General features: G+C 41.7%; 2 protein-coding genes across 2 annotated transcripts in view; one reads left to right on the top strand and one right to left on the bottom strand.

Annotated features, from left to right (window-relative positions):
* LOC109470838 (RING finger protein nhl-1-like) overlaps positions 1–9,191 on the top strand; it is a 23,973-nt gene extending 14,782 nt beyond the window's left edge. Inside the window, exon 4 of the mRNA XM_019769926.1 lies at positions 8,194–9,191. Coding sequence (XP_019625485.1) covers positions 8,194–8,808 — 615 coding nt within the window. The 3' untranslated portion in view covers positions 8,809–9,191. The remainder of the gene's footprint in view (positions 1–8,193) is intronic.
* Positions 952–3,993, bottom strand: LOC109470837. Its single transcript, XM_019769925.1, has 2 exons — positions 3,400–3,993; positions 952–2,950 (listed from the first exon to the last, which is right to left on the bottom strand). The coding sequence occupies exons 1-2, from the start codon at positions 3,991–3,993 to the stop codon at positions 1,013–1,015; spliced, it is 2,532 nt and encodes an 843-aa protein (XP_019625484.1). The 3' UTR covers positions 952–1,012.
* Positions 9,192–10,541: the final 1,350 nt, after the last annotated feature.

Genomic DNA, 10,541 nt, shown 5'->3' with positions numbered 1-10,541 from the left:
CCTCTGCAATAGATGAAAGCGGAAGGCTTAACATGTTGTCGCCAAACAATGCCACTGTTGACAGACATCTTGGTACACCTAACCACCGCCGAAAGTAGGAATTGGCTTTCCTGTCGATCTGATCCACAGTTGACATGGATATGTTGTACATCTTAAGGGGCCATTTTAGTCTTGGAAACAGCACAAACTGTGCGCACCACACTTTGAGTCTTCCAGGAAGATCACATTCATCAATGCATTTAAGACCACTTGTAGCTTGACGGATAATTTCAGGTCCCCTTGTGGTGTCTTTCAAACTACTTGTGTAGAGACGCCCCAGACTCTTCACCGGTTCTTCTTGTAGAGTTGGAATGGTTTGACCATTCACTGAGAAGGTTCTACTGGAGATCTTCCCCTTCCTTAGTGACAAACTTCTGGACTTCGACGGCTTAAACTTCATACCAGCCCACTCAGTTAGCTCCTCAAGTCTCTGGAGCAGCCGAGTCGTACACGGAGCAGTTCGGAGTATACTTGTGACATCGTCCATAAAGGCACGGACTGGTGGTAGTTTCTCTCCTTAAGTTTATAATTCCCTCCTTAAGTTTATAATTTATAGTAATCTTAAAAAATCTCAAGTGCAGAAACATGTTTTTTTTCTAATTTTAGGAATAAAGAAAAGCCCCATTTTATGAGTAATATGAAATCTTGTGCAATGTGCAATACATGACATAATGTTCGCAACCTATAAGGGGTTGGTATCATGAATATTACTAGTACTAGTAGTTAGACTAAGTGGTGTACATGGATACACTGGTAGTCTTCTAGGATACCTCACAACGTCAAACATCTATAAACATGTGCACTCTACTGCTATGATATTTCCTTGGAAGCAACAACTGCCACTAAATTTCATAATCACAGCTAGTCTTTGCTTGACATACACACATGGCGAACGTAAGATAAGATGACGGTACCAAACATAGAAAAGCGATTATTCAGCCAAAGAGGTAGTGTGTTTCAAATCGGTCTCCTCTTAATCATCTTTACTAACGGTGGCAACAGAAATGACCTGCTCGCTTTTTGCATCATCCTCAACGGAGACATCATTTGTTTCAGTATCATGATCATTTGGGGTCGCCTGGTTATTAATCGCGACGGCTTCTGGTAGCGGAGAGGCCGTTGAGCAGGCCGCTTCACTATGGTCAGAGGCTGGCAGAGGGGAAGGGTTTGGCTGATGAATGATAACTTTGACCGAATCATTCAGAATGGTTTCTTTAGGTTCATCTTTGCCATACATTTTGGAAACAGGGCCCTCACTCGACGACAAGTTGTCGTTTCTGTAAGTGACAGATGTGTTTTCTTGAGTTTCCTTACCGTCGCCACTGACATACTTGTCACATATCTTGCTCACCCCGTAAGGAACAATTTCTGAAGAGTCAGAATCGTCTGACTCGCACAGACTGTCGTGATCGCGAAGGTGACCCTCGGCATACGGTGTGATGTCGTCATCTTCGACATCGTACGTTATAGCATACGGGGTTATCTGGTCATCTGAGGTGCCGGCGTTTGCGATTGTATCACCGTATGCTACAGCATAAGGGACGATCACGCTTGATACAGAAGGCAAGCGTGCCACGCCTTCTCTGGGCCCCGGCGCTCCCTCTACTGAATGGTTTTCCTGAACATTTTGCCTGGCTACCCGGTGACCCTCTGTGGAATACCTCCACGCTATCCTTGTGAGCACCATCAATATTGTGAATAGAGATGACAACACAATCATCCATAGAGACTTGGATGTGGATAACGGTTGTGTTTGCGCTGTTGGTTGTAAGTATGTTGTCTGTTGTATGTGGGATGTTGGCTCTGTGTGTGTTGCTGGTTGTGTGTGGATTGTGGGTTGTGTCAGTGATGTAGTCTGTAAGCTCATATCGAAGTTAACAGTGTAGGAGCCAATTTCTGAGACAACGGTACAACTGCAGTTTGTGACGGTCACGTTTTCAGCAGTCGTCAGCCAAAAGGTGAATGTAGACTTCCCCATGTAGTTGGAACACGATTCATGCTTCCTGGATCCTGTCTTATTTTCTGACCCTTTACATTTCACCCAACCCTCAGCCTTTATGTAAGTCACCACACTTACAGTTAGGTTTCCTATTGCCAGGCTAGCGTGTGCCGTTGTGTTTGTGTTGTGTGTTATGTTCATTGAATATTCTGACCCGTTGGCAAAGGTCCAGAACACGTGGGGCAGGTCCTCCCAGTACACGTTACCAGAAGCCTTGTATACTTGGGGATGCTGATTTCGCTCTACATCCACAATTTCGACAAATGGTGCCGGGCAAGGCAGAGCACTGGCATTAACCGCCACAGGAGGAGTCCTTAGCAGGGAAATGGAGGGACACCCCGCCTGTATAGAGATCATAGAACGCAAAGGGAAATGCCATTGGGATTTCCACAGCGTCCACATTCGTTCATACAACCCAATGTTTGCACATGTACAGCGCAAGGGATTGTTAGGCAACAAAAAAGTTGCCAATCTAGACGCGTGGACGACAGCAGCAATGGCATTTCCCTTCACATTCACACGAGGATAAGCCTTGTCAGGCACAAACCACAGCCCAGACAGAAAGGTCAGCTTGTTTCCAGAGAGGTCTAGCGTTCGCAGTAGCTTGTTTGAGACAAACGCCCCGTCTGCAATGCTAGAGATTTTGTTATCCTGCAGGTACAACAGTCGCAGCTGTTCAAGCCCTGCAAACATGCCGACACTGACTGACTGCAGCCTGTTTTTAATGGCATAGATGTGCTGTACAGGACCGGCGTCCTGTAGCACACCAGGCGCGATGTGAGAGATAGAGTTCATACTTACGTCCAGCCATTCTGACTGTAGTCCACGGAGCACGCCGGCTGGCATCGTCAGGATGTGGTTCTCCACGAGATAGAGGTAGCCTAGTCTGGGCAACCCTTGGAAGGTACCAGCCTGTAATAAAAACGTAGTGTTCTTAGACCATTTGTTCGCTACCGATACGATTGATAACAAGTGCTTAAACTTAGCCAGCCAGCCAATCTTGTGGGTATTAATTATTATGCTTGTTTAGGGGTGTTTTGGTGTATCTTATCCTAGCAAGGGCAGCGATGATTGGGTTTCAGTTGGTTGACAGGGTTGTGAGTGGCAAGATGTGGTATGAGGTGTCCAGGAATGTGTACTGTGTTATCACGGTATGAAACTTAACTTTCGCAACTTGTCGTAATACCTAAGTCACTAAACGTAAATAGATTGTAACAGTTGCTTGTGTGGTTGTTTGCAACCATACAAGCAATAATTCCTTCAATGTAATTTAATCGGGTATTTTCACATGATCATACAGTGCAATCCAAGCTCGATATTATTAAAGGTATTTCACAGATCCGTGCATGTTGTAATCTTACCTCCAGACAGGTGATGTTGTTGCCCAACAGCAGCAGGTGCTTCAGACCGCCCATCCCCTCAAACGTGCCGCTTTTTAGGGTCTGGAGGTTGCTCCGCCAGATGACCAAGGTCTGCACCTGTGAGAGCTTAGCAAACGCCCCCGCCTCTATGGTGGTTATGTTACAGTTTACGAGCCATACGCGGCAGTATGTACCACAAGGCAAATCTGAGAGAGCGCTGGTATCACCTGAACTCATGATACCCGTGTTGTGATCAACTACCAAAAGGATTGTTATGTCCTGTTGGAAGGGACTCAGGGTTGCATTCAGAACAGAACTAACGGACACGTTTTCGTTACCTGTGCAGTTGTAGCAAGACACATACGCTTGGCTCCAAAAGATATAGTCGAAAGGTCCCTTGTAAGGACCATAATCTTTGGAACCATACCCACCGATATCATAGCGGTACTTTGGACCACCACTTCGACTGTCACCAACGCTGCATCTCTCCCTTGATACCTTCTGACAGTGTTGCCAGTCCCCCGCTTCTACACAAGGCACTACCAGGCGTACAGCCAACACTAGGTACAACTTCACCACCCAGCTTACAGCCATAACAGCAACACTAAATTCTCTTTACTGCTAAATTTGTTTCCCAATTCTTAGGCAATGGATCAAACAATTACAAACGATTGCTCGATCTCAAAAGACAAACAAAGACTTCTTAGTATCCCCAGATTTTGCACGGGCTTATTGTACCATACCTGTACTTATAGCGACGTGATGTCCAGCTCAAGCTTGTGTATCGACTCTAACAGGCCTGAGAATAAAGCAATCTTTCTGCCAATTACCATTACCAGTTCAACCAATGAGAGAAGGGCAGTTTGCAGCTCAGCCAATAAGAAAGGGGGTCTGTTATTTGCATTTTTGTTTCTATGTTGTATTTCTACTTAAAACTTAGGTGGGCGGGCTATGAGATGGTGTGGTCATTTGTATTGTGGAATGTAAATATGCAGCTTGGGTGGAATTAACGTATAGTATTAATTTTGTCGTTTTGTGTGTGTTCAATCAGTAATTACATTTTTCAGTAGAAATTGCTTTCTGACCTAGATTACTAAGAAATATTATTCGTTTTGTTGTTTGGTATTTTATTGAAGTTTTGGTCCGCTTGATTAGTTTATGTATACTGTGTTCTGCACTGTTGACATGTGGGATAGTCTAGACTATTTTTACTTGCGCGCTATCGATACTAAGTTTTACATGTACAACCTGAACATCAAAGAATTTGCAATATTTTAAAAAGTGCAAAGCTAGATTTAAGAAAAAAAAATCAATATCATAAATTGTCTAGAGTAGTTTCTTCCTATAAAAATAAGCTCTATTTGCACACTATTTGCCATTTTCGTTACATTGTATGACTATGTTTTTTGTATTTTTGTCGGCTAAGTTAGTGTAAGTAAGTGGCGTCTGTGTGGTGTAGTGGATAGAGCGTCCGACTGTCAAGCAAGGAGACCCAGGTTCAATCCCCAGGGTTGGGCCGAGATATGTTTGGACATGCACCCAGACATTGTGCCCTTGGGAAAGGCACTTAACATGGCATTGCATTTCTCCCCTCAGTTAGAGGGTTCCCGAGCCCTACTAGGGTTTGCGCTGGCGTTAGGAAGGGCATCCAGCCTTAAAAATCTTGGTTAAAAAAAAAGACTTGTACTTGGTGCAAGCACGTCTAACCCCCGGTTGGGGAAAAATGACGTTAAATTCGGTTTAAAAAAAAAAAGTTGTCAAACATTAAATGAAGAAAGTGTTTGGTGTCTAAATAATAGAATTTGAGATGTCGTACAGCCTCTATTTCCATCAGTTACGTCATACAACCGTCGTAAGATCACAGACTGCCGGCGGAATTCTTGTGTTAGTCATAATGTGTCGTTTACTATTCGGTTATCTTTTCACCGAAAATGCTACAGTTTTAGATCCTTGTTGTGGTTAACTCTGTTACAACCTGCCGGCCAGAGAATGTGGTAATTTAAAAGGTTGATATAAGTCATGGGCTCTGTGTGGGCTAGCTTTTGAATAAATTCAGCATTAAAGAAATTCAGCAATATGCTTGTAAAGGTTTCTTTGATGTGTATGGTGTCTTACCCAGGCCGCAATAACGTTCGATAACGGGTTCCGGACCGGGCCGTACTTCACGGTACGGCCCGGGCTTCCATGGCTTCCATAGAACGATTCGAATGTGTTTTGCCCTAACTATGTGCACCGCTTTCGAAAAAATCAAATACAGAATCCAGACATTAGAATTGATGTTGTTGTACTTTAGGGTTTAGTGGCACCAACTTTTGGCTCATCTTGCATTGAAAGGCGTGTTTTCTTGGGTGGGTATGATATAAATGAAATACAACACGGTGTATTCCGCATCAGCCTCGGTCCCGGCCCTCCCGTGAGTCAGATCGCCCTCCGTCCGTCAGGGGATCCGACCCGCAGTCCGATACGGAATACCCCGTGTTGTATTCTATATGTATCGTTGACAGTTACTGTGTATTGCACATTCTAGTCTAGCCACTGTCTCTTCCAGAGATGATTCCAAGGAGAATATCTGCATATGTGTTAGAAGGATATCTTTTAAGATACAAGTTTTTTATCTATCTATTTATCTTTTTATAAATGTCTGTCCAAATTTTGCACACGATTATCATACTGTACCTCTAGCACCGTAATGTCCAGCCCAGTCTTGCCTACTGACTCTGGCAAGCATCAGAATAGATCAATCCTGACAGTCTATTACCGTTAGAAGTTCATTGACAACCAATACGAGGATAGACATTAACTGTTCGGCCAATGCATGCTCATCCATTTCTTCCATAATTCTTTTTAGAACTTCTGACATATGGGGCCATTTTATGTGGTGATTTGTAAAATATGTTGTTTGGGTAGCATAATGCATAGCATTTGTCTTCAGTTGTTTTAAGTTTTTTTTTTCGTGTTCAATCAGTAATTATATTTCAGTAGAAGATTGCTTTCTGGCCTAGATAATACTTAGAGCAATATCCTTCGTTTCGTTGCCTGGTATTTCTTTGAAGTTTTAGTCTGCTTGATCACTTTGTGTATGGTGTGTAAAATAATCTTACAAGATTGTTTTCAGCTGTTTTAAGTTTTTTTTGTGTTCAATCAGTAATTATATTTCAGTAGAAGATTGCTTTATGGCCTAGATAATACTAAGCAATATCCTTCGTTTTGTTGCCTGGTATTTCTTTGAAGTTTTATTCTGCTTGTCATGATCACTTTGTGTATGGTGTGTAAAATAATCTTACAAGATTGTTTTCAGCTGTTTTAAGTTTTTTGTGTGTGTTGAATCACATGATTACCTTTTCAGTAGAAGATTGCTTTCTGGCCTAGATAATACTAAAAGCAACATCCTTCGTTTTGTCGCCTGGTATTTCTTTGAAGCTTTAGTCTGCCTGATCACTTTGTACATGTGTATGGTGTGTAAAATAATCTTACAAGATGCACAACCTCTATCACTCCAGTCATGCAGGTCGTGCGGTTGTCACACCATCAGAAACTGCAGGAGACATTTTTGAGTTAAATTTGTCCAATATTAGTTTTAGGGGTGGAACCTATTTGACCAAATGCCACAGGAGAAAGACAAGAAGAATCATATGACACATGTCCACTTGACTATACTTGTATCTGAAGATATATCCGTCCATCCAATACATTTTCACCTCCATGAACAAGAATTTGGAGCCTTCATACCTCCATGAAGTATATGAGTTTTTGTAACTGTTTTTTTATTTGTCTCTTTGACTATGGATTCCGAAATAAGGTTGTAATTAGCATAATCTAGTTTAATTTATGGTTTTCTAAATTTAAATGACGATATTTTTCGTGTAAAATTTCTCTTCTTTGTCATACGTCATTTCAACATGTCCTCATTAATTATACAAATGATCTCTACATTAACATATTATATGCATAGTAACTTACACATGTCACAAGGTATATAATTCCCATCATTCACCAATAAGGAGTCACAGAATTTTCACATTGATTATGCAAATTAGGTCATTTGCATAATTGGTATCTGTTGATGTTCCACCTGCCACAGATATTAGGAGACACTTACTCCTAAGTAAAGAAACATGATACAGCCAAACTTGCCAAAGCTATAACCTCTAGAAACCTGCCATTTGGTAACTGCCATTTTGTGGTCCTGATTTTTTCCTGTAAGCATAAAGGGACATGCCTAAGCCAAGCACTTATCCAGTGTGACCGTGAGTCCACTGACTGGCACTATATTTGGGACCACACATGGCCCAATCTCTGCATGGGCACATGCTTGAAAATAACACAATCAGTAATATAATCGTATAATAAAAATAAAAAAAAACAAAAAATAACACAATCAATAATATAATCGTCATGACTGTCATTTTCAAGCATGTGCCATGCATGTGGCAGAAAACATTTTTTTTAATGATAACTAAGCAAGAAACCTCGATGAAACAGTTTGCCATTGATTTCAATTTCAAGTTATATATATATAATATATAATAAAACGAAAAAAAATTCTTTAGCATGACAATTTTTGAGTAATAAAAAATGGCACTGACTGCGTCACTTACATGTAAGACCAATGTGACAACTATTGTAAAATTTTTGCTGCTGTTGTCTTCTTCTCTGTCTGGTCACTATTCTTTTTGTTTAATAGTCACCAATTTTCTACTCTGAGAAGACCAATTTTCCTCTGTCCCATGGGGATTCAAGTTTGACTGCACCTGTTTCCTGTCTCAAGTAACACTCCAACCTTTATTCTTGCAGGGCTGGATTGTGACAGCAGACAGGTACAACCATCGTGTGCAGATCTTCGACAGTAACGGGCGCTTCATTCGCCAGTTTGGGCAGGAAGGCAGCCGTGACGGACAGCTGAGTTACCCCTGGGGGGTCGCCACGGACAGAATGGGCTTTATCTACGTCTGTGACAAGGATAACCACAGGGTACAGGTGTTCCGACTGGACGGTGCATTTGTGCGAAAATTTGGTCGACTTGGCAATGGTAACGGTCAGTTTGAAAACCCACACTACATAGCTGTGGCCAGGGACAACAGAGTCATCGTCAGTGACAGCAGCAACCACAGAATACAGGTATTTGATAAGTACGGGCGGTTTTTGTTAAAGTTTGGGAGTGAGGGGAGTGGAAATGGTCAGTTTAAGTACCCACGTGGGGTTGCTGTGGACCAGGAAGGCCACATCATTGTGGGAGACAGCGGAAACAATCGATTACAACTTTTCAGGCAGGATGGCAGCTTTCTCTGTGCCTTTGGGTCCTGGGGGAGTGGGGATGGAGAGGTGAAAGGACTAGAGGGGGTAGCTCTCACGTCCAGGGGGAATGTTGTGGTCAGTGATAGGGAAAATCACAGAATCCAGATATTTTAGGAAATTTTCTATAATTTCCACTGGTGTGAGTTACTTTATATTGATGACTTCAGTCAATATCATGAAGGAAAGAGACCATTCCTCCATCCCACCTAGAATCAGTTGGCTTTCTACTCATTACGTCCCTTCACTACCAAGCAGACATGAGAGAACAGTTGAGAATATCCTTCAGGACACTTCTCCCATACTATAGTAGCAACCGTCGATATATTTCAACTGTGCACTAGTGCTGTCATCAAAGATTCTTGATAGAATGGTAGTAAGGAACCAGTACTCCTGGATTATCTTTTACTCCACCTAGGCCACACCGTCTTAATTTTATGGATGACATCCGCCGCGCATTGATTTTTGCCTGTTATAAAAAAACAAACATTATCCGAGGCTCTGGCCTGGCTCTAGGCTTGGGTAGTTCATGGTAGCTTGCTATATAGTGACTATATACAGAGCCGGTGGTAACTCTGGAGGATGGAATCCAGGCTACCAAAGCTCCACGACTTAAGATCTCAGTACATACGTGTCGATTCATAAATTCCGCAAAAAGCCAGCATTTCGTGTATGTTGCTATGTTCTGCCACAAATTCACAATACCAGCTTTGTCATGTATTCCTGTGGTTTAGTAGCATTTTTATTTTTGGCCGGATTTTTATTTTATTCGCCTGCGCGCACTAGTTTGGGGGTCTTCAAAGGATGTCATCCATAGATCTAAGTCTGTGTGGCCTTACTGTGGATCCATGATGATACACTTTTGATACACGTACACAAATTGTAAAGAAGCAGGGGCTGGCTAGCACACCTGGGAATTGTGCTGCAACTTTTACAAACTGGTTGAAATCAAGACAATTTAAACAAACTATGTACAATCAACATCACTGAATTCTATTTTGTGCTGTGACATAGTGAAGAAGATATAGCAAAATAGTTACATAAAGTTACATATCTCGACATGTGGCTGCTGCTTGCACCAATAACAATGATAGTAGTGTTCTTTGAAGTTGTTTAGTCATACCTTTATGTGGAAATGCTATGATGTTTTGTTATGTATATATAAACCTGAACTCAAGTCTGGATGTCAATACTTGTAACCAATGCAATTCAGACAAAACTGGAATCAGGAAGCAAAGCTGTACATGTATATATTGTGTTTTGTTATTTGCTAAATGATAATTTGATGATGATTATCACTATCTGTAAATAATGCTAGAAGTTTCTGAAAACCATCATGTGAACTACCTTGTGGTCGATGACATCAAAATCTATGAAATAAAAGGACACAGACCATATGTCAGCTCTCACTATCATATGATTGTGTATTTTGTACCATGCATGTCTAAAATAAGACTTTAAATTATGTAAACTGTACCTTTGTTATATATTCTGCCTGACCCTGACCTCTTCCCGCATGACCTCAATGAAAAGTAGCATTCAGGCCAATTTGAGCATCTCATGAATGAAGAATGCTTCAAACAAAGAAACAAACACAGCATTCAGTTGGTTTGTGGGATCAAAACAACGATGAGTCATTAAAATGAAATAAAATGTATAACTAGAGTTCGGCGACTCATACCTCCATGACATGTTTAGTGCTTTCGTAAATCTTACCTATTTACCTACATACCAAAAATCACGGTGATGTCAATCAGTTTTGTAGTTACAGTATCCTCTCTTGAAGGTTTTGAAACCCGTCCTGCAATTCCAGAACAAGCTGCAGTACCAAGGGAAGCCGACGGGGGGGG

Source organism: Branchiostoma belcheri, unplaced genomic scaffold (assembly GCF_001625305.1).
Source record: "Branchiostoma belcheri isolate BF01 breed outbred unplaced genomic scaffold, Haploidv18h27 scaffold235, whole genome shotgun sequence".
NCBI classification, from domain to species: Eukaryota; Metazoa; Chordata; class Leptocardii; order Amphioxiformes; family Branchiostomatidae; genus Branchiostoma; species Branchiostoma belcheri.
The sequence above is the reverse complement of the archived record's forward strand: the minus strand, read 5'-3'. Positions and strand labels throughout refer to the sequence as shown.